The following is a 24708-nucleotide window of genomic DNA, read 5'->3' on the forward strand; positions in this document are numbered from 1 at the left end:
AGAAAACGCATTTTCTGTAAATTACTAGCATTATGTGGCAAGTCAGTCACTATCATTTTCCTTCTACCAATGCCTGACACACAGTAGGGTCTTAATAGACTGAGGACGGAAGAGGCAGCAGATGTGGATGACTGTTTAACTCCAATACCCTCCAGATATCCTGGGGTCTATTCTTGCACAGAGTAATTCAGCAAGTTTCCAGAGCAGCTCAGGCACTCAGGTAGCCATGGTGGCAGCTGCCTGGATTCCAGTACAGGCCCCACCAGTTCCTAGCCATGTGAACATGGGCACATTTCTAACCACCTCACTGCCCCAGTTTCTCCACAGGTCAATGGTGCGAGTAACCATACCCATCTTGAAGGGTTGGGATAAGGATTGAGTAAATATTTGCAAAGCACTTGGAGTAACTGTGTGTGGGTCAGATTCCAATCAGGAGATAGAGTAATGTGAATAAGTAAAAAATATATACATACACACATATATACAATATATACACACAAGCATACACATGTATGCAAATATATAATACATACACAAATATACACACATACAATAGATACATATGCACATACATTGAATTTATAGAGAGGTACAGAAAGGATCTAACTGCCTGTCTATCTGACCTAGCACATTTGCTACTAGAGCTAAAGCAGAGGAACCAAGGAAATAACATGTTTGGGAGAACATCCCACCCCCCATACCTCACTTCACTCCTGCCCCGCCCCCACACACACACACACCAAGGTTGAAATTCAGACCTTGTTGGGGAAGGTGTGGCTGTGGCCCACTGGAGGACCAAGAAGCCGAGTTGCTGGCAGGCAAGAAGTCAATGTCAGAGTTGGGGAACTTCCAGTGCAGGAGCTGGCTAGCCAACTGGGGCAACAGCAAACCTCACCAGGAAGCAGGGGTGCTGTTGCATTTTTGGGGTGCCAGAAGGGGGACCACAGAAATGGAAGCTGACTGGGAGTGAGAACCTCCGGCGCTCTCTCTCCCTGACCAAGCATCATACAAGCAACAACACGGGGGCACACTTTGAACCAGGAAAATGTCCCTTGCTCCTGCAGTATCTCCCATGTGACAATGCAGCTGGCTAAAGAGAAGTGCTCACAGGGTCCAGTCCCATGTTACAAGCAAGGCAACAGATTTGGAAACAAGAGGCAAAGAGTTGATAATTGGCATACCCTGAGAAAGCTCTGCAAGAGTATTTAACAAGATACTAGCTCTGCAGCACACAAAGGATGCCAAGCCCTACCTGACCCTTTCCTGGGAATGGAGCACAAGCTATCTCTGGACTTACAGGCCTGGGATCGAGTAAGATGGCCTGCGTGTGAATCCTGCCTTTGCCTGTCCTTGCCACTCAACACCTTACGAAACCCCTCTGCACTTTCTCCAGATATCTGTAAAATGGGGTGACAACAGTACACCTACATCATAGATTAGATGTAGTAAACAAGTTAACATATAAAGGGCTTAGAGGAGAACATCTTAGTTTTTATTAGGTGGTTGCTTGGTCAGAACAGCAAACAAAGATGTTTCTAATCTTATACCAAAACCAGAAATGTAAGTGGGAGTTAATAGGGCAGATTTTGTTAATTGGCAGGCCTGAGACATCCTTTCTTTGGTATCATCCTCCCCCTCAATTCCCAGAGCTCCACTCCTGCCTGTGATTGATCGCTCCAATGTTCTCTTACTCATTCATAGCCCCCATCAGAGAAGCAGTTATTTTGCTAAAGTTAAGTCACCAACTAAAGCAGTGGTTCTCAACTCAGATAATCGATTTTGTGGCCATCCCCACCCCCAGGAGCTATTTGGAAAAGTCTGGAGACAATTTGTTATACCTGGGGTTGGGGGTGGGGAGGTAGAGAGGATATTTTCAGACCCTGAGGATACTTCTCAGCTAGTGGTGAAAATACATTAACATCTGACAGATTAGTAGAAGAAAAAGAACTAATTTGGGGGTTATTTTCTATTTTTTGTTTATATATATTTTTTTTATTAAGGAAACATTGGTCTACAACAGCATGGTTCAGAAATACAGGATCCCACCTCTTCAGGAATAAAAAAAAAAAAAATTTAATCACATACTTATTGAGAATCTGCATGGCTGTAAATTCCAGAGTAAACAGAACAAACCAAGGGTTTTTATCCTGAGTAAAGAATGGGACAGAGACCTGAGGAGAGAGGGGACTCGTGACAAAAATCACACTAACTAGATGTTTGCCACCATATAGATAAGTTTCTCTGATAAAGAGGTAATCTGAAGATAATTTTTAATTTGGGCACCATTCTGAGTCTTCATTCTTCTATGCCTTTAAAGGATGGTAATAGTTTCTCTTGAAACCCACAGGGCCTCCACTGACCTTAGTTCAAAATAATCCACCTGCCAATGTGACACATCTGGGAAGGCTTGAAGCTTCTTGGGAAGGCCAATCCTTCAGGTACAAGGGGTTTGGAGAAAGGGAACAGAGATAAAGTAAACATTGACTTGCTCTCCTGAAATACTGGGATGTTGGTTCAGCCAAGGCTACCAAATCCAGACTGTCTGCCCCATAGTGAGGGTCTAAATGTGCAATTCTGATGTCCTTGGGCTCATCATTTATCTAGAAATTGAGTTTCCAGTTCTTTCCACCCAAGAAATCAGGGGATGATTTCTCCAGAGAACTGCTATTGCAGCAGAATATCCAAAATTTAAAAAAATCTTGTTAGAAGGTAATGTTTGCCTTTTCCCAACTTTAGGAAATATATTACTTTTTTCTTTCCATAAGGCACCCCTCTGTTTAAGACAAATTTCTTTCCAAGCCTTAGGCCCCCAGCCTGAGAGCTCTGTAGCACAGCAAAATCTTACTAAGGTAATGAAGGCTCTCAGGTAAAAATATATATATATATATATATATATATATATATACATAATAAAGGAAATGAAAAGTATGAGATGGAACATTGTAAAATGAAAAGTCATTAAATAAGCAAGAAGGGCAGAATACTGAGTTACTGTAAAATCCTATTTGTCTCAGGCACAGCCTACTCCAGGAATCACCTAGCCAGCAAAGATGAAGTGTGTATGCGCAGTCTGAGGCAACACATGTGAACAAAGAAAAGTTAGCTTTTCTGTAACAATATCAGCCATGTGTGTTATGAGACTTAAAGGACTGCAAGTGAAAAAGACCCCTCTGAGGCCAAACCACCAACCAAATTCCATGCATATGAAATTCTGAAAACAGCTGGAAACCAAATCTATTTTTCTGTTAGCTATTTATGATGCTTCCCTTTTTGGCTGTATTACATGCTTGAAATCCTTCATGCTAGCGGTAGCCCTTAGCAAAAAGAGTCACTACTCTGTTCTCCATAAACTAGGATAATTGATAGTTTTTAAGGGAACTTATAATAATAGTCTTTCCCATTACTAAAAAGTTCCTAGTTAACTTAGGAATACACATATGTAAATCATTTGAAAAAACTTTTAATTTGCTTTAAAAGTTCTTTCCCTTCATTTTATCAAATTCATACTTATTAGTTAGTATCTAACAATCCTCCTACCAAATGTAGATTGTAATTACTCAAAGGTATTGCAGGTATCAGGCAATTTATAAGGAAATCTCATATTCATATAAATGTTGGCATCCTTCTTTTACAGAACAATTTACTACCACATCTTCATGCAATTCAAAATGCTACTTAAATAAATAAATAAATCTCTAAAAAAAAATGCTACTTAAAAATTTTTCTAAGAACAAATTCGCGGGTAAAGCCAAATATATTTGTGTGATAATTCTAGCTTTAAAAATCAAGGTATAGCTGCATAATGATTATACTGTATTTAATCATAGAATGGGAAATCAAGTTTTTTCAATGTTAGCACTTGCAAAGCAGGCAACAGGAGTCAGTCTGTGAAAGAAAAAGAAATTACATCAGCAATTTTAACAGCAGCAGGAATGGAAGGGAGGCCAATCTGCTTTTTTCCTTTCTCTAGTCAGAAAGAATCCAGAGACCTCTCTGGAAGCTCACGTTCCAGCCATTACTTTAAACAACTTGACAAGTTACATAATCGCTATGGTCATTACTAATAGTAATTGTAGTCATTGTTAATAATACACACTAAGGAACATCCACAAGCACTTCCTTTGTTTTCTGGACAGAATAATTCTGCAAGGTTGGACATTTGTTTCTTTATCCCCTGAAGATTGTTACCAGATACATTTTCTAAGGTAATTGGGGGTAGGAATTGCCTCAACTGACCAAAAATTTATGGATATGTAATCCAATAGAATTCCCAGCTATCCAAAAAAGTAGTGCACACCTGTGAAAGCTTTATAAAATGAAATGACATAAAGCAAAGAAATAATTACCATTAGTTACATGGTATTTTTTTGAGGATTTCAACACCTCCCCAAAATCTAACAAATCATACCAAAATACACATTAAACCTAAAATAATATTAAAATGTAGTAAAAGCAGGAATATCATAAACACACGCCTGCATAAAGCAGTTTTCATGAACGAGGTTGGAGGTAATGCTCTGGCTTCTGGGGTACACAGCACATCCAGAATGACAGCTGCAAGACAAATTCTGAATGCTATTTCCAATGCTTGCCTTTCTTCATAAAAGTGAACTACTTCTGGGGTGTTGTTATTGTATAGCCTTTACTTTGCTTAATTTCATTTTCTTGATCTTTATGAATTGGGAAAAATTACCTCATTATGGTGTAAAACTAAAAAACAAATTCAACACAATGAAGCTATAAAATACATGAAATACATTATGAACTGTAATGTAAGGTAATATTGTAAAAAAATTATTATTTAAAAATATAAACAAATAAATGCTTTAGTAGATCCCCATTACTAGCCTTAAGTTTTCTACAATAGAACTAACCAGTTTTAATCAGGGTAAACCAGTTTTTAACACACACATTATCTGGAAAGGTAGTCAATTACTTTTTATTATTATTATTTTTTAGAAGATTGATTTATTTATTTATACAAGCACTGAGTACAGTCAGAAGTGCGGGAGGATGAGAGAATTCACTGAGCCAGAGCGGAGAGCAGAACAGGCAGAAGGACCAAAGTACACTGCTGAGGGGAGCAGCGGGTGGCAGGAAAGGTCTGCGCGCCATGTGGGACCCTCCTCTGGTGGCCGGGGAGCAGCCGGGGATCGAACCGGTGCTGCAGAGACTGCGGGCAGCTTCGCAACCCAGCGCTCAACCGCTGGGCCACCTGGGAGGCCCCAATTACTTTTTAAATATGCTAAGAGTTTCTATTGTGTCCCTTGAATTGCATAGACCTAAACTTACTTCTCCAAAGTAAGGATACTGAGTCATATTTATAAATGACTCAGAAAATTATTTGTCTAGGAAGAGCAAAAGGTTATGATGAGTTACCATGAAAACTCTTCCCTGTTTTCAAGAGTTTGGTATTAGAAAAAAATGTGTTTTGACGTTAAATTAACCATCAGGGAACCACACCCAAATAATGTTGAAGTCATTGGAGCGTTATATTTGTCTTTTGACTCCTAATATCCATAAAGGACCATGTGACCTTCCCACCTTAGTTGTGCCAGTTTTCAAGGGTTATTATGAAAACTCTTCTTACAAAGGTTAAACATACTAGATAGAGTCCCCTTAAACTACCCTACACAGAGTTAAACTGTTGACTGAATCACTCATGATTAATCTTTAACATAATGTTTCCTTTCCAATTAAATGTTTATTATGTCTAAAATACACGTGCTATATTTATTAGTATAAAATTATATTGTGTGCATCAGCAATTCAAGATGTCCTAGATGAAGCAATACAATGTCCTGATTGGAAGTTCTCCAATATTTACTATGTTCTTTACTATGTTATTTAATATGACTTTCAGAATGCCTGAATTTGCTATAATAGTATTTTTCAAAGGTGACTAAATATTTTATATACTACACAGGGAATTTAATTCACAAATCTTCAGTTAAATATTCACTTTTTCTAACTAAATAAACCACCTATTTTAAAAGGCTACGGGTACATGGATAGCTATCAAAAATTGGTTTGTTTCATACGTGATATGAACAAGAAAGCAATTTTGTAAGCAGAAAAACTACTCACGGGCTCCAAAGTTTAAAAATAATTACAGTCACAGAAAAGGTCACTTTTTATGGAAAAGTTTTTATTTTATTTTGTAAAAAGTAGTGTGTTGAGCATATTTACTTTACTCTTTCAAAGCAACGCAAGTACAACGATGAGCATTGAGTAAAAAGTACCCTGCTTTATGAACTTATTTTTACACACTGAAGGCATACAGCTCACTAATGGTAGAAATTATGTGACCCAATTATAAAACATAACATGTGAGAGTAAACATACACAACTGAATAGTTGTGAAAAAATAGAGGATTAATCAAAATATTCTGTTTAAAAATATTAAATTCAAGTTTCATGGAAATTTTATGCATAAAAAATCAGATTATATAACCAGAAGACTCTTCAATGGTCATTTCTGACAAACAAATATTAACTTTAGTCAAAAAGTTAAACTTTTAACTTCTCTTTTTTCAAAATTTCACTCTTCAAATTAAAATAAAATACTTAAAACATTATATAATTCTTATGCCAAGAAATCTCCTTGTGATGTCCAAATAAATCTGCTAATGGAAAAAGAGTAAGAAAAGCCAATCTAGGAAAGAAAATATTTCAATTATGTGAGAGTTAAAATGTGATAAATTATTGACTTTTTCCCCCTCCCCATCATTTCTTTTCATGTTGCCTTTGGAAACTAAGAGTAACTTATAGAGCGTTCACCTTGATCTACACTTTCTCGTAAGCCTCTCATGGCTGTGACACAGCACAGGGAAGTACTAACCTCACCCTCTCTTTCACGCAGGAATATGTAAGCCCAAACCTCACTCCTATGCCTGGGCTGCAGGAAGTAATATTACAAAAGTGCCTAGAGCCTATAAATTCTTTCAGCAACAAAATGGACTTCTCTAGTGAGGATTCTGCAATACTACTTTGTTGCAGTAATGCCAATTAACCACTTTTAAAAATTCAAAACCTGAAATTCAAACTGTCCATAGACAAATAATCACTTAAAAGTAAGGGAAAATGAGAAGTAAATACAACCCCAACCACTTTAAAGTCTCCCTCCTCCCATCCTACATCACGCAATTCATTTTTCCCATAATTATCCTACTTAGAAACATAAGTTTTCACCTCAAATGCATCAATGCATCAGTGCTGCTTAACGCATGGAACATCTGGAGGCACTGGGAGGCAAACTGAAGTCTGGAGTCCGGTTACTGTCAATCAGTCTGGCCCTGCCCATTTTCAGTCTGGTTCAAGGCACCGGTGGCATCTAGAGGTGATTCTGGGGCTCCTGTGGAACTGGTGGCTGTGCAGGCAGAAGGGGAAGGCCCAGCAGCGCACAGTGGAGTTCGTTTCAGCTTTATCACCCGGTGAGAGGTGGCCTTCTTTTCAGAGAGCAGAACCTTAGCTGGAGGTGGGAATGTAGCTCCATTTTCAGCACTGCCACGGCCAGGTATACCTGGGCCCACAAGGGACTGGGCTTTCAGAGCTTCCTTGGCACCTGGAGATGGGTTTGCGGCCCGCGAACTGGCCTGGAGGGCACTGACTGGAGGCACCCTGACTGAAGCTGAGTTCTTGACTTTAATTTGGGTGCTGGTAGAAGGTCCCAAAAACCTGACTGGTTTAGGACCAGTCTTAGAGTTCATACTTTCTTCTTCCTCTTCATTGAATGCTATCAGTCGCCTGTAAATACAAAAGTATGTCACAGTCAGCATTTACAGGTTCAGTAACTACTGAAAACTGACCAAACTTTACCGTCAGAGTGAACTAAAAGGTTTTAAGAAGGGAGTACTTAGCAATACAGGGCCATATCAATAAACAAGAAAAAGCTCAAATAAACAATCTAACTTTACCTGGAAGAACTAGAAAAAGAATAAACAAAACCAAAAAAGAAGAGAAAATAATAAAAAATAGAGTGGAAATAAATGAAATAGAAAACAAAAAGATAGCTCAAAAGGTCAATGGAATCAAGAGTTGGTTCTTTGAACAGATAAACAAGAATGAGGACCCTTAGGTAGATTCACTAAGAAAAGTGAAAAATACAAATAAAAACAGTGAATTCTGATGCTTGGAAACAGGAACATGATAATAGCATGTGATTTGAAAATTGCCATATGTAGTAAAGAATATATCTAGTACATTCAACCCTAAAACTACTGGACAGAACTAATTTTCTAAGGTTAGTCACATGATTCATGGGGATCTCACAAGTGCTCCAAGTTATTGTTGATGCATCAAAAATGATGCCTAAAAAATTCTGTGAGGAAAGACAACTAACAAAGAAGTCTCCATTAAACCATTACTGCTTGCTGTGTTTTTCAGTTCTTATCTTTTATTAGACCTAGACCAACGTTTCCTGACATTGGCACTATTGCCATTTGGGGTTGGATAATTCTTTGTGGGGTTGCTCTGTGCATTCAAGATGGCTAGCAGCATCCCTGGCCACTACCCAGTAGTATCCTCCACCATGAATGTGACAACCAAAAATGTCTCCAAACATTACCAATATTCCCTTGGGGGAAATTATTCCCAGCTGAGAACCATTACTCTAAACCTAAATTATATTTGCTAACTTTAGGATCAAAAGGAAAAATAAATGGTGACAATAAAGTAAGAAGAAAAAAACTGTTTTAATAAGAGATAATTAACTGCTTGATAAATTTCTCTGAATTTTTGTGCAAGATTCAGAGGGCAAAAGTAAGAAAGTAAGAAATTCCACAGGGACATTGATCCATATTCTAGAACAGGTGATTAAGAAATCACAATATCTGAAAGCCACAAATAGTATCCAGACACTAAAAAAGAAATACAATATTAAATGTATTTTATGCACAATGAAAGGCATAGATGTAGAGTAAGTTTAATATTAATAATTTCATGGGATACAAGAAAATAACATTAAATAGATAATGCTATTTGTAGCAACAAGGAAAAGGGAATTCGGGATAAGTCACGGCAGATTTCAACTATTAAATCTAATTAACTCATATTTTTACAATTGCCACAAAAGTCTGGGATTTCACTTTTGTAAGAAAAAATTGCTTACCACAGCATTCCCACTGTGTCCAGTGGTATTTTTAAACTCACTCTCCCAAAAAGAACATACCATACACTCAGTTTTAGAGAATTATTTGCATTTTCACATAGTTTAGGTTAACTCAGCATTTATTGAAACTTATGTTTTGATGTTAAGGTAGAATATTCACCGGGGTAGTTAATAAGTTTAGTAAGGGCAAGAATCATCATTTTCCCTTCAAAAAGGCAGCAAAAATATAGGTCACAGATTAAAACAACAAATAACAAACTGAATACAGATAACCTCTTTCGAATTGGAGCCATATGACGCATGCTTCCAAGCAAAGGCCTTTCTTCCAGAGTCCAACATTCTATCAGCTCATGAGGCACCCGCCAGTAGCTAACACCTACAAGATAAAAAACAAACAAACAAACAAAAAAAACAGTTGCACTGTCTTCTGCAAAATGTTCAGCAACATTTCATACAGACCAGCCAGAAAGAGTCTGAGGCTCGTGCCTTCCATGTGACTAACAGAGGGACACCCAAGAACAGGAAATGCCCCCACAAAGAGCCTGGATAGCAGTGGGACAACTCATGACCTGAGGCTACAAAAAGCTGGCTGCAAGCCCACGCCCTGTCACTGATTCCCTGAGAAAACTCAGCAGGCCATAAACAGGCCCTGGGCAGTATGAGAACAGGCTCTAGAGCCAAGACTGCTTGGGTCTGAATCCCACTTCTGTTATTCACAAACCACGTGATCTTGGGAAAGTTACTGAACTTTTCCTTTCCTCAATTTTTCATTTGTGACATGTGACAATAATAGCACATACCTCATAGGATCATTGTGCTGACTAAATGTGTAAACAAATGTAAAATGTTTAGAACATTAGGGCCTGGCAGAGACTAGCACTCAAGAGATGTCAGGTACCTTTATTATAATTTATAGGAGTGGAACGACCTGCCTGAATTGCTGTAACCATGAAATCAGGTAAATTTTGTGATCTACTCTATAAGAAGCAACCACAATATGAATTTGAGATACCACTCTTCTGTAAAAATCTTTTCAAACAAGAGTAATCTGAATTAATATGGTAGGCCAAGATTCCAGCTAGATTCATTTTAATCTTAAAATCTGGTGTTTCTGATTGAATGTGAAAAAAATATATTTTTATGAACCTGAAAACATTATGCTAAGAGAAAGAAGATGGTCACAGTCATGTATTGTATGATTTCAATTATATGAAATATCTAGAAAAGGCAAATACATAATATATTGAGATAGAAAGCAGGTTGGTAACTGCAAGGGGCTGAGGGGGTAAGGGGAGGGAGAGTAACTGCTTAATTGGTACTGCGTTTCCCTTTGGGATGATGAAAATATTATAGAATTAGATAGTGGCGGTGATTATACAACAATGTAAATGTAGTAAATGTCTAAATTCTATGTAATGTAATTTTCCCTCAATTTTTTAAAACAAGAACCATAAAAAATTACATAGAGACACATAAAAAAGGTTTAAAGAATAATGTTGCAAAAATGGACTTGGTATCTTCTTTTGTATCATTAAAGGTCTGGCAATAACAAGTAACTTAGCAAATCAGGCGTGTAAATTATTATATAAATATGTAAATTATTATATAAATATGTCTAATACTCAAAGAATACTATGAACCCTATTTTAAGACCATAACTTTCTGGAACTGCCAGATAATACAGTTCCAAAACCTACTGATATTGTAAAAATAATCCCATATCTCAACCATTAAAATTTTAAAGTCAGATTTACTGAAATATAATTTTATAAAATAAAATTCGCCCTGTTAAAGGACACTGCTCAATGGGTTTTGACAAATACATAGTCGTGTACCCACAACCATGATCATATGTAGAATATTTCTATGCCCCATGAAGCTCCCTCACCCCCCTTTGTAGCCTATGCCACCCCCTTCCATTCCCTAGTTTTGCCTTTTTCCAGAATGGCATATAAATGGGGTTATACAGCACATGGCCTTCTGTGTCTGACTTCTTTAGCATGCATTGAAGAGTCATCCATGTAGATCTATGTGTCAATGACAATTTCCTTTTATTGCTGAGTAGTAGTCTACTGCTATTTGTTTAAAAATCTTCTATTTATCCCCCACCTATTAAGTAATTCACACTCAATGTACAAGATTTGGGAGCTATAGAAAAGTATATATAAAATCAAAATCACTTTCTAATCCTAAAACTGGGAATCACAGTTCATGACATATCAGTGTATTTCATTACGGTCTTTTTTCTGCTCAGATGATAATTAAAATAATTATTTTTCTTATTAAAATTATTATTTATTATTAAAAATTAGTATTTATTATTAAAAATTATTGTTTATTATTAAAAATTATTAAAAATTAAATAATTAAAAATATTTTACATTTCCTGCTTTTGATCACTTCCTATTTTATCATGGGCACTTATCTATGCCAAAAGTTATTCAAAATAATTTTAATAGCTATATTATCCCATGGATCTGCCAAAAATATATTTAACTCTATTATAGACATTTAAATTGTTTTTTAAATCTGTTTTAAATAATGCGTAATTGAACTATTCTGTTCATAAGTCATTGTCTGCTTTTGATTATGTCCTTAAGGTGGATGCCAGAAGTAGAATTACTAGATCAACGAATATAAACAATTTTGATATAAATTATTTTACAAAGAAGTAATATTAATTTTTACTCCTGCCAAAAATGTGTGAGCAATCTTTCCTAATCTGGTATATAAAAATAAGTTCTAACTTAATGTATTTTCATGAGTAAATGAGTTTGAATCTCCTGACACACTCTTATTTCTTTTCTGGGAATTTTATGGTCATGAATCCTACACATTTATTTATTGGAGGGATTGAGTTGATTCTCTAATCATTTGAAATAAACCTTCTCTCTCTTAAGGATATCCTTTTTCCAGCTAATGCAACATTATTATTCTAGTTCTTTAGTAGTCTTTTAATTTCATATTTCAAAGTCCTTAAGATTTTCAATAATGTGTAATCAAGTTTATTAATCTTTGTGATTTTTTTTATATATATATATTTTTTTATAGAGGCTTTTATTTATTTATTTATTTATTTGTTTGTTTGTTTTGTTTATACATGCACTGGGTACAGTCAGAAGCGCGGGAGGGTGAGAGAATTCACCAGAGCCAGAGCGGGGAGCAGAGCAGGCAGAAGGACCGAAGTACACTGCTGAGGGGAGCAGCGGGCGGCAGGAGAGGTCTGCTCCTCCGGTGGCCGGGGAGCAGCCAGGGATCGAACCGGCGCCGCAGAGGCCGCGGGCATCTTCGCAACCCGGCGCTCAACCGCTGCGCCACCGGGGAGGCCCAATCTTTGTGATTTCTTAAAGCTCTTTATTTCTTTTCCTACTAACAAATAAATTACTTGCTTCAATTTACACTTGGTTTATTATAGTATTTTTCATTCAAAAATCTACCAGGAATTATTTTGATAAATGATGTGAGGTTAAAATTCTGCTTTTCTCTAAGCATATTTCTCACACATTAAATAATCTATCCTTTCTTCACTGCTATTTAAAATTTTCTTATGCCATAGTATTTTTATCTGTATAACTTTATGGGGATTTCCTCTTCTGTGAACCTATTCTTTTAACAGAAACCCTGGTTTTTGTCATTGTAGATCTATGCAGAATGTTTTACAATCAAATCCAGTTACACTATGTTTGCTGGGATGACAAGTAGTCTGACTTCTACTTCCCCAAATGTTCTTGGCCATTTTATCTATTTATTCTTTCAAAGGAATTTTAGAATCATTTTAAGATTCCCACAGAGTTCTACTGATATTTTGGTAAGAAATGTGTTGAACCTATGAATTAACCTGAGAACGGATGTCTATAATATTCAGATTTCCCATTCAGGATCATGTTATGTCTCACCATATTCTTTATGTCTTCTTTTATTTTTTAATGGATAAATACATCCTAGCAGTTTTCGTCATAAAAGACCCAAGAATTTCTTAGTAGGGTAAGTCCTGTTTATTTTATTTATTTATTTATTTATTAAAGATTTATTTATTTATTTATACAAGCACTGGGTACAGTCAGAAGAGCGGGAGGGTGAGAATCCACCAGAGCCAGAGCAGGGAGCAGAACAGGCAGAAGGAACGAAGTACACTGCTGAGGGGAGGAGCGGGCTCGGCAGGAGAGGTCTGCGCATCATGTGGGACCCTCGCCAGTGTCCAGGGATCGAACCGGCACTGTAGAGGCTGCGGCCAGCTTCGCAGCCCAGCGCTCAACCGCTGCGCCACCGGGGAGGCCCCCTGTTTATTTTATATTTTGTTTATCACTGTTGTGGCTGGATTTCTGCCTATAATTTCTAAACAATTTATCTTAAGTAAACTGTTAATATTGTATCCAGCTAATTTAGTCTACTAAATCCATCATTTAAAATACTATGAGTTGATACTTGGGGTTTCCTAAGAAGACTATTGTCCATAAATAGCACTGACTATTTTCCTTCCAATAGCACCTTCTCTTACATCTGTTTCTAATGTTATATCTTTCCACAGGCCTTCTAGAAATTCGCTAAGTAACAATGATGTTCCATATATATACTTTCTCAAAAAAAAAAAAAGATAAAATCAGTTGCAAGTTCTGTAAAAGCTGGTAATCCCAGCTCTCCACTCTGGCTTCCTGAGTCAGTGGAAAAGCAACCCAGCCAGTCCGGCCAGAAGCCTCCTTGGCAGCCTGCCAGGCTATGGGCCAAAAGAGACATGGAGAAATAACATGGGGTTTATTACTCAACTTTAGCCTAAGTCTCAAAGTTAGTTAAATCCAAAATAATAAGCTTAAAAAGAATAGCACATCTTTCATTACGTTTTATCCTGTCATCTTTTGAGGGGTATGAAAAGAAAAGGGAGAAATACTGAAGGGGGTAAAGTTGAGAAAAGGAAGACAGGTTGGTGTTAACACCCCGCCTGAGGAGGAACAGCCAATGTAGAGTTGTTAAGTCTCTTCTCTCCTTTTATTCTGTCCTATGGGACTCGCAACGTCTGTCTCTACCAGCTTTTAAGGTTTTTTGAGGACTAAGACATATCTTATTTATCTTCAGCCTCAATTCTAGTACTTATCATAGTGCCTGCACTCAATAGACAATCAACGCAAGCTCGTTAATTATGACAAAAAATATTTAAACACAGAACCATTAAACCTCTCTGATCCTTAAGCGAGTGGCATGGTGGCTCTGAGACTCAGTTTCCTTATCAATAAAATGGTAAATAGCATACAGATTTGTTTCAGGACTAAGAGATATTGACAAACTATTTGACACACTGGATATTAACAGCATTAATATAGCCCACTCTCACGTAAGCAGTTAGGTAAAAATGATCAGATTTCAAAGTATGCACTTAAAAATGACTTTGTTTTGTAAGGGTTCTGTAGACATCTTTCCCAGCATTATTTTTTATTTCTCTCTCTCTTTCTCTTTTTGATTATGCATTTTATGCTTAATTTAGAAGTATACTCCCTACGACAATATTAAGTACATACTGGGTGCTAAATAAATTCACATCAAATTTAACTAATAAGCATAACTAACAGAAGCATAGTTCAGGTTTCTGAATTATAAACTATTACTAATATCTAACAATTCATGGGGTTAAAGATCTTTAAGTAAACTGTCTCAATGTTAGCATGAGGTGACAAATTCCTTAACACGCACAAAATTACTGCTTCAGAAAAAGAAATGCAGTATTTGAGCATACTTTGTCTTATTAAGGAAAAATCTACCTGCTGCCATGAAATAAAAGAATTGTACTATACCTTTTCCCTCCCAGGCATCAAAGGCATCCATCATTTCCTTCAATTCTGCTACTGAATAATAGCTCCAAATGTACTGAACATTATTTCCAGCCTCTCTAAAAATATGCAAAAAGTAATGAAAATATATTACCTAGGTATTAATATAATAAAAACATATAATAAAATAATAAAAACATATTACCTAGGAATATATACAAACATACACAGCTAACAGACATAAATGCTTGTTAATTAACAAAAAATATATAAAAGCAGTAAGTGTTCTTCTGTGACCCCGAAGCATACATGTGTGTACATGTATGTACATACATATAAACATATATATTACTTATAATCTATGCTATATTACTTATACGCTATTATTAGTATACTAAAAATATACTATACTCATCTACCGAACTATCTCCATCTGATCTCATTTTCCTGTAATAAAGTATTTACTAATTCCTTCATACACAGACCATGCAAACAAATCAACAAAGTTTTCTATGAAATCACCAAACCCTAATAAAGCTAGAAAATTCAAACTTTGACTAAAACTTTCCTCGGACTGCATCAGGCACTTACATAGGTGTATATTTACCTATGAAGAATTCAGAAACTGATGATATATTTAATCATCTAAAAGGCCAGCTTATATGGTCATGCATTAGCCACTTATATTGAAGCCAGAAGTTGCTCAGTCTATGCTTGGAGTCTGCTGCTTGGATTCTGCGGCTTGCTGGGGTGGAAAGTTGCTGGGTGTGCTTCTTGAACACAGTAGTAGCCGCAGCTACCTTGACCCCCCCATTCCAAACAATAAAGAGAGTAAATGATGGATGGGGTGACAAGCTTCTTCAAACAACCTATATAAAGTCCTGCCATTTCTGCTCTTTGGGGCTCAGACTTTTGGGGAGCTATCCCACTGAGCCCACCGCTGTGACAATTAAATCTCTCTCTCCACCTCTCTGAGTGCCGCCTGATTTCTCTGGGTAATAGCCATAACAATATGTGACCCAATCCAATTTCCCAGGGAATTAAAAAAATTTGCTAAGTCAATTAATTAATGTAAGTAAGATTATAGGGAAAATACTAAGAGAATAACCGTTAGGAACTTAACATATTTGAGTTAAAGCATTTTAAAGCATTTTAAAGCTAAGAGGGACCATGGAAGTTTTTCATGCTTTCTCAAAATAGGACACCAACATACTAGCTGGTCCTGAGTACCTCAGCAGGTCTGCTGACTTCTAGATCAGTGCCTCAGCTCTAGACCGTGGTGGAGGGGAGAAACCCAAGCATGTGACTGGGCTTTTCTTTCTTTTTCTTTTTCAATAAGCCCTCTCAGGGGATTCTGAAGCCCACTCCCAGTTGAGAACCACTGTATTAGGCCAAGAAAATATCCTGTATCTTATATGTATTATAATGGTCTTAATTATAATCTCCATTGCTGGAAGGGCTCACATTGATAAGCTGACAGACATTGATGGTATTTTCCAGTCAAGAATATAATTCATTGAACAACACCTCTGAGAAGAGACCAAGACTTTATTTGTGTTCCTTTTCGTATTTAAATATGGACATACCTTTTAAAAATGCTTTTACTGTGAATTCTTCCTCCCAGCTGCTTATCGATAGCATCTGTTCCATCAGATTTTGTAGCATATACACCAATAATTCTACTCTCACAGCTTGCACCAGATGTGTTAAGATAGTGGAGAACCCAAACTGTTGGTTTATTGCAAACTAAACCATACGAATCACAGAAGTCTGTTAAAGCCTGAAGCAAAAATATATATACAGAATTTGAATTTAATTCTGGAGTAAAGTAAAATGAATTTACTCTATTACATTCATGTAAAGCTGCACTTTCAGTTGGTCATAAGGGAAATAAAATGATTATAAACTTAATAATAGTCATTATGCCTTTAAAAATCAATCAAGCATTTATTGAATTTATTGTGGGAGGGCAATCACCCTCCCAAAGCAACACCCAAAACACCACCCAAATTTATCTATATGAAATATCTAGAGAATCATTCTTCACATGGAAATAACATTTCATTTCAAAATTTGCATGTAATAAAGAAAAGTCAGGCATTTTCCCCCTTTATTTTCCGAAAATTTCCCATTTGACTCACTCTTCCTTTCACCTTCTACTGAATACTCCAGTGGTTGCAGTTAACTTTTAACTCCATATCCAATAATGGATTGATCAGATTAACTTGCTCTTTTACACGGAAAATGCGAAGATATGAGCTCAATATATACACTCTGAACTCATTTGGCATTTAACCACCCATTCATTATTTCACTTGAATACTGAGTGCCTACTATGTGCTGACCACTATCTAAGGCCCCAGAGATATGATGGTGAACAAGAGCCCTTCTATAGTTTACAGTGAATGCAGAAGACAGACATTACATAAGTCATCAGTACACAGGGTTACAAATGCTACAGGTGAGCCTACGAGGTGCTATGGGAAAAAGCAGGAGGGAGGGGCAGGGGCCTTCTCTGGGAGAAATGCCTTATCCCTATAACACATACTTTTGTCTGTCTGCTCACTGCTATCCCCCAAGTATAATAGTTCCTGACACAAAGGAGATGTTAACTATTTACTGACTCAGTGGAAGAAAATATGGCCCTGAGGTATTGTGCATCTTTACTTATTATTGCTATCTGACTCTTGCATTGCTTTTAATTTTACTTGAACATCTGAGAATCCCCAACGATTTATAAGCTATTTATAAAAGGGCAAGAAGTGTATGTCGCATTTCTTCGTGCCCCCAATCCCTAGTATAGTGCTCTATATGCCACAAATCATAAAGATCTTTAAAATATGATTTAAATAGGTGCATCACATGCTACAGTACTGCTCTTAATTTAAAAAGAATTTCAAGAGTGGAATAGTTCTATAAAAAAAAATCCATCAGAAAGTGTCATCTTCAGTGAGGAATAAAAACTCCATACACTGGGCCTCCCCAGTGGCGCAGCATCTGAGCGCTGGGCTACGAAGCTGCCTGCAGCCTCTGCAGCGCTAGTTCGATCCCCGGCTGCCGGCAAGGGTTCCACATGGCGCGCAGACCTCTCCTGCCACACCAGCTGCTCCCCTCAGCAGTGTACTTCGTGAGTCTGCCTGTTCTGCTCCCCGCTCTGGCTCTGGTGAATTCTCTCACCCTCCCACGCTTCTGACTGTACCCAGTGCCTGTATAAATAAATAAATAAATCTTTAAAAAAAAAAAAAAAACTCCACACACCATTGACTGTCAACGTAACACATTTTCCTAGAATAGAACATTGGCCTTAAACAAATACGTAGTAATTAAGAAATGTGTCTTCAAAAATAGAAAGTCTCTCATGTTGGATTTCATGACAACACAGACTAAGCAAAATAACACACATTACTTTGTGCATAATAAGTGTGTGTGTGTGTATGCATACATGTATATTTTAAAACTTAAGAAAATGCCAAGACCTTTTTAAGTTCTATATTTGACCTTAAAGAATATGTCTCCATTTCATTGGCCAAGTGGTCAGACAGGCTGTAGGGATAAGGGATGCCAAAGTAATCAGCCTCTTCCTGCAGAGCAACCCGAGTCTGCTCATCTGTGGGAATGTGAACTTCTCCATGAAGATAATCCAAAAGGTATTTAAACAGATGGCCATCACGGTCAATAACACAAGCCCCTAAAAAACATTAAATTCAAAATGAATGCACAGATATATATGGCCATCAATAAAATTTCAATGTGTCAAACTAAAATCAGACTGAAGGCTCATACAATTAGATATGTTCCTTTCCTACAAGAAAACATCAAGTGTTCAAAATAGGTGTAGTCAAATTGGTTACCAGACTCTGTATTCTCACCAACCATGTATGAAAAGATATTCTGAGCACCATCTGGAATTTTGGAGGCAATGACCATATTGCCACTACAGTCACTACAAAAGCCATGGCTATCTTACACTGCTGCTAGAAAGGGAAGCTTGGCCCTAGCCTCAGCCCAGCTAGGCCAGGAAAGAAGCATGGAGTCCTCCTTAATTAGGGCATGTGAGGTTACTACGTCCAGCATTTGTCCCAGGGTTCCTAGCTCTAGGAATGCCATATGTTTGGACTTACTAGGTTAGTTCCTTTGTACAATGAGATCCTAAACTTTAAAAAAGAATTGCTATGTGGTATCACTTATGAAACATGACTTTTATTAGACAATTTAGCAGAATTCCTTCTATGATTAGTTTTAAAAAGAAGGAATTAAAAAAATAAAACTCGGGGACTGAGGAAAAAAAAATTCAATCCCTGCATACCATCTTTTCTCCAGAAACCTTTCTGCCCAGATGAACACCAAGCTCTGGGCACCAGCCAATTGGTGTTTTCCATTCAGCTGGCAAAGCAATCTGTCAAGACCCAACATTACTAGCAGCCCTTTACACTCAAAACTCCTCAATCCCTCTCTATGAGTTCCAATACCCTTAAGACATGCAAAAAGTCACACTTGCATTACTGAATTAAAGTCATCTCCAGAGCACTTAAGAAGAGAGAGCAAACTTGGAACCCTACCCTATGTTTGTTTTTTCTGAAAAACCAATTGTCATTCCTTTGCCAGTGGGTGACTAATGGTATCGCTGCACTAACATTTCTGACATTTTTCTCAGGCACACATATCAACCCACACAGGGCTACCCAGCTAGATGAGGTGGCTATTTGATCACTAATTCTACACTGACAGTGACCACCCTGTCAGCTACAAGGGGAGATGCTTTGTCCAGAGAAAGACTTTTTTTTTCATTTGAAAAAGACAGAATTTGAAATATTTATTCAACCTCAATACTTTTACCCATGAAGTTGTATGAATATAACTTTCAAAATAAAATTAATCCCCTAATTATATCATGATTGGCCTTTGCGCTCTCATTTTTGTCAACTTCGTGCAACGGCATCAGATTCCAGAAACTGGTATTTAATTTCTCCATGTACTGAATGAATCTCCATATAATTCTAACGATCTCAGTAATTAACACACTAATGTAATACATTCAGCTGCAATTAGGAAACTCAAAGAGAATTTAAAGGAGACTCCTATTTTAATGAATATTCATGATCATGCTTACAGACTTTATTTACCTGATTCATCTGTTTTTAGAGGAAAACGACCACTGAACATGGATGCCAGCATTGAGTCCTTAAAGCGGCACAAGGACTCACGTCTGGCTGTATAATGACAGCCACCCACGTTCAGTCGCAGAACATCTAACACCTCTTCTTCTGTCTTGGGACCGTCCATTGCTCCCACTGACACCTGAATTTTTACCTCAAAACACTTTCAGAAACTGCAAAACAATGGTGGTCCTGTCCCCTCTGTAAAAACAAAAGACAGTCACCACTGACATTCCCAACAATGCACTGAATAGATAATAAATATACTTTAATGTGATTTAAAATAAATTCCATGGCATTGGCAATTTTGATGAAAGATTTTACATATTATGAAAAAAGTTTGAGATATGCTAAGCAGCTGGAAAACTTTGGCTCACAGGATTTGTAAATGATAATAACTATTACCAAACAAATTATAGCTGTTGAAGTGATTGTGTAAAGAATTAAACAAGACAATACACAGTCTGTCACACAAAAAGCATACATGAGATGTGCCTGTGATCTTTGATATCACATAGCTTTTTAAACTACATTAAGTTGGAGAGAGCTGTGGAGACTGCCCTTCCACTTACTAACTGTGGGACTGTGGGCAAATATTTATCTTCCTCTGCTTGTTTCCACATCTATAAAACATAAGTAGCAACTATGCCTGTCTCAAAAAAACTATCAGAGGAACAACTGACAAACAAACAAAAAAACATGTAAAACAAATCTCTGTCTCAGATTAAATACTCAATAAATGATAAATATTATCCATCGTGATATAAATTTACCATATATATATATGGACTTGATATTAGCCCTGGAGATTTAAATAATTCAAGATTTTTGTAATGGAAACTATAATTCTTAAGCTAGGTAACTAAGTAATATATTTTATTTACTGAGTTCAGAATTCTATGTATACTAGTAGACTGTTCAGAAAAACAAAAAAAAGCATCTCTAAATCACCTGTTTTTTTCACTCTAAAATGGCTAAAGTTTTAGGGGAAGTTTGAAGATTTGATTTAACACATTCTGGAGATGGATAGACCACAGATGACTTACGGTATTTATATGGAACCTCAAACAGTTTACTCCCAATTTTGAGATCCACTGTATCTGTACATTTCATAGCAAGCCTAAAATGGCTGCTAAGAGGCTCAACTACAGCCTTGGCAATTCACTTTTTTTTTTTTTTAAAGATCTACTTATTTATGCATACAAGAATGGGGATACAGGCCAGAGGTGCTGGCAGTGAGAGGATCCACCAGAGACAGAGTGGGGAACAGAATAGGCAGACTGACTGAAACACACTGCTGAGGGGAGCAGCAGTGAGTCAAGAGAGGTCTGCTGCGCCATGTGGGTAGCTCCCTGGCCAGGGATCGAACTCATGCTGCAGTGGCTGCGGAGAGCTTCAAAGGCTGTATCTTAACCCCTTGTGCCACCAGGGAGGCCCTGGCAATTCACTTTTGACTATGCAATCAACTGAATACATTTGCAGGTGCTTCAATTTGGCCAGTCTCCAGGGTTATGGAATAATGAGACCATTAGAGAGTCTGAGAAAGATCACAGGTACCAAAGGTGCTCAGCAGAAGGAGATCATTGGTCCAGCTTTCAAAATGGTCCAGCTTTCAAAAACCACTGGAATTTCTGGTTCTGTGGAATCCTACCTGTTCTTCAAACGTGGGGGGTGGTGGGAAAATTTCATTATTTGCAGGATTTTCCCAAATGCCCTCAGCCCCTAGTTAGAATCCTTGCACAGCTTTACAAATATATTTTGTACCTCTGTCCACATTTGCCTCATTGATTGAATCCCCAATGTTAAGAACTACAAATCCAAGAAAGTCAGGGCTATGTGGCTCTCAGTAATACCTGTTAACTGAATGCTTACTATGTACCAGTAACTACAGGAGACACTTGACAGGACCTAATTTCCACACGAGCCCTATTGGGTAGTAATTACTGTCCCTTTTGATGGATGAGGACAGTGGGGAAAGAATGAAGTGTGCAGAGTCAGCCCCAATCCTGGTCAGCACGACGAATCCCAAATTCTCCCTGCTGTAGGCCACACTGCCTCTGTCAGCAGCACTGTTTCACCCCTAAGGCCCCTGATCAGTGCACTTCATTCACTCAGCGCCTGTCTGAAGACTCCTTTGGGCGGCAAGAGGAGCACAGCAGCGCCCTGAGTGCAAGGACTTAAGAGACACCCCACCTGAGTCGGTGTCTCCTGACAGAGGACGATCACCTTTTCAAGGCAGGTCGGCGGGCCCCATTCTCAAATGCACCCAGTTAGGCTCCCTGTTCGTAAATGCCTCACAGTGCGGCCCTGTGACCACCTGCATCAAAACAATGTGGGGCGACGGATGAAATGCAGATCCCCAGGCCACGGCAGAGAGTTCGGTTCAAAAAGTCTGAGGAAGGGTCCGAGTCCGCTGCGGATCCCACCGTGAGAAACGCCCTTAAGGATCCACTTCTCCCGGAAGAGGGACAAAAGGGGAGGAGCGGGAACCCCGCGGCCCAGGGACCCCAAATCAGCCCGGAGCCCAAGCCTGCAGTCCCGGACGCCCGAGTTATCAGCGCAGCCCGGGCCCTTCTTCGGGGCGCCCCGCCGCCTCCCGGGCCCGCGAGGCCCACCCGGCGCCCCTTTCCTCCGCAGGGCCGGGCCGTGTAGGCAGCCTCCCCGACTGACCTGCAGCCCGCCGGGCAATCGGCGCAGCCGCCGGACGCCGCGGGGCCGACGCGGAAGTGAGCGCCTCCACCGCTGCTCGGCAACTCGCGGGACAGCGCCGCCCCACCGGCGCCCCCGCGCGGCCAGACCCGGAACTGGCGACCGGAGAAGACGCGAGCGAAAGAGGCCCCGCCCCCGACACGCCCCTCCCCGCCCCGCCTTTCGGCTGGCCCCGCCCCTCGGCCTCTGTTGTGGGTGGAGAAGGGCGCTAGAGTTTGGGGTCTCAATACTCCGTAGAAAAGAGGAGGTAGAAAGACTTAGGCTGTTTTAACACAAGAAAGAAAGAAAAGAATCATAGAAGTTGCAATTGTCCAGGGTCGGTAAGCAGCGAGAGTTAGGATGAATTAAGTCTTTCGCCCCCACCGCCAAGTGAGGGCTCTTACCGCCAAGTGAGGACACTTGCCTCCAAACTGGGCTGCTCGTTACCAAGGTTTATTAATATGTTGCGTTTAGATAAGTCCATTTGGATAGCGTTTGCAATCTCCAAAGCTGTTTCACAGAGAACATTTTTGTTTAATTTAGTCTGTGACAAGCGTATATTTTATTCCCATTACAATAAGGAAAATTGAAGTTGGAGCAGACACTGAACACATGAACACCTGGCATCCTGCTAAATCTTTTGCATGCACTATTTAATCTCCTTTTAATAATCCCCAAAGAGTTCTTTCAGTTTCCAGCTGCATCCTAGCTTGTTCAAGAGACTGTGCTAAGTATTTCAAGATGAATAAAATAGTCCTATTTTCAAAATGTTTCCCCAGAGCCAACAATAATTGGCTTCTAATTCCACTGGCTGGGTGTTAAGAGGGAATAAGTCAATCAGGGGAGAGCCCACCTATTCCAGTCAGATGTTAATAGACTTGTTCTACCTAAAATTCTGGAGCACCAGCTGCAGACCAGGCACTGGGAGTAAAGAAGAGAATGAACTCATCAATCAATTCCCTTGACTCATGTCCCTTACATTCTAGAGCAGAGGTAAAAACAAAACAAAACACTTTTTTGTGAATATCTTAGGCTTTGAGGATCATACATAACAACTCAACTTTGCTGCTGCAGTGTCAAAGCAGTCATAGCAACAAATGAAAGCCTGTTCCAAAGTGTGTTCCAACTTTGCAGTCATGAGTCACTTAACTAAGGGAACAGTTTCTGAGAAATGCATTGTTAGGTGATTTCATTGTTCTACAATGTCAAACGGTGTAATTACACAAATCTAAATGGCATAGCCTATTATACAAGGAGGCTATAGACCCAACTATAGCCTGTTGGGGCTACCATCATATAGGCAGCCCAGTGTTGACCAAATCATAGTTAAGTGACACATGACCGTATTATGGTCACCAAAATTTGAATTACACATAATTTTCACGTGTTGTAAAACATTCTTCTAAAAAAATTGTTTTTTTTTTTAAGATTTTTTTTTTAAGATTTTATTCTTTCTTTTTTTTTTTAAGATTTATTTATTTATACAAGCACTGGGTACAGTCAGAAGCGCGGGAGGGTGAGAGAATTCACCAGAGCTAGAGCAGGGAGCAGAGCAGGCAGAAGGACTGAAGTACACTGCTGAGGGGAGCAGCAGGCGGCAGGAGAGGTCTGCGCGCCATGCGGGACCCTCCTCTGATGGCCGGGGAGCAGCCAGGGATTGAACCGGCGCACAGAGGCCGCGGGCAGCCCCGCAACCCAGCGCTCAACTGCTGCGCCACCGGGGAGGCCCTAAAAAAATTGCTTTAAACGTAAATATATGAAAACCATTCTTGTTAGATTATGGACTATAGAAAAACAATTGGCCATCCATGGACTGTAGTTTGCCTGCTCCTACTCAGGTGGGAAAAACAGACACTAAGCAACATAGTTACAGGTCGAATAACTAATTGGGAGGAAATAGTGAGGGTAATGTCAGGTGGTGATGACAACTGGGGTGGAAAATGCCTCATTGATGAAGCAATATTTAAATTGAGTACTAGGGATGAGAATGAGTCCA

The 24708-nt window shown here is 38.7% G+C and overlaps 2 protein-coding genes across 10 annotated transcripts in view; one reads left to right on the forward strand and one right to left on the reverse strand.

The window, feature by feature from the left end:
* The window catches only part of SPATS2L (spermatogenesis associated serine rich 2 like), a 171755-nt gene extending 169055 nt beyond the window's left edge, over positions 1–2700 (forward strand). For 5 of the 6 annotated variants that reach the window (XM_054699976.1, XM_054699979.1, XM_054699978.1 and 2 more), the window contains one exon: positions 2348–2698. In XM_054699976.1, the coding sequence (XP_054555951.1) occupies positions 2348–2472 (125 nt within the window). In that variant the 3' untranslated portion in view covers positions 2473–2698. Of the gene's footprint in view, positions 1–2347 lie in introns of all 6 variants that reach the window. The other variant, XM_054699981.1, reaches the window with a different exon arrangement.
* A 3399-nt stretch (positions 2701–6099) lies between these two features.
* Positions 6100–22751, reverse strand: KCTD18 (potassium channel tetramerization domain containing 18). 4 transcript variants are annotated; one of them, XM_037523793.2, is made up of 8 exons: positions 22695–22751; positions 22218–22341; positions 19992–20225; positions 18345–18556; positions 16455–16648; positions 14893–14987; positions 9383–9485; positions 6100–7746 (listed from the first exon to the last, which is right to left on the reverse strand). In XM_037523793.2, exons 3-8 carry the CDS (start codon positions 20149–20151, stop codon positions 7281–7283), a joined length of 1230 nt encoding a protein of 409 aa, XP_037379690.1. In that variant the 5' UTR covers positions 20152–20225; positions 22218–22341; positions 22695–22751; the 3' UTR covers positions 6100–7280. The 4 variants fall into 4 exon arrangements, with proteins under 4 accessions (XP_037379690.1, XP_037379691.1, XP_037379689.1 ...); XM_037523794.2 differs by lacking the exon at positions 22218–22341; XM_037523792.2 differs by lacking the exon at positions 22695–22751 and having other exon boundaries at positions 22218–22560.
* Between the last annotated feature and the right edge of the window lie 1957 nt (positions 22752–24708).

Source organism: Talpa occidentalis, unplaced genomic scaffold (genome assembly GCF_014898055.3).
Source record: "Talpa occidentalis isolate TD23 unplaced genomic scaffold, MPIMG_talOcc4v2.1 talOcc4.3, whole genome shotgun sequence".
Taxonomy (NCBI): Eukaryota; Metazoa; Chordata; class Mammalia; order Eulipotyphla; family Talpidae; genus Talpa; species Talpa occidentalis.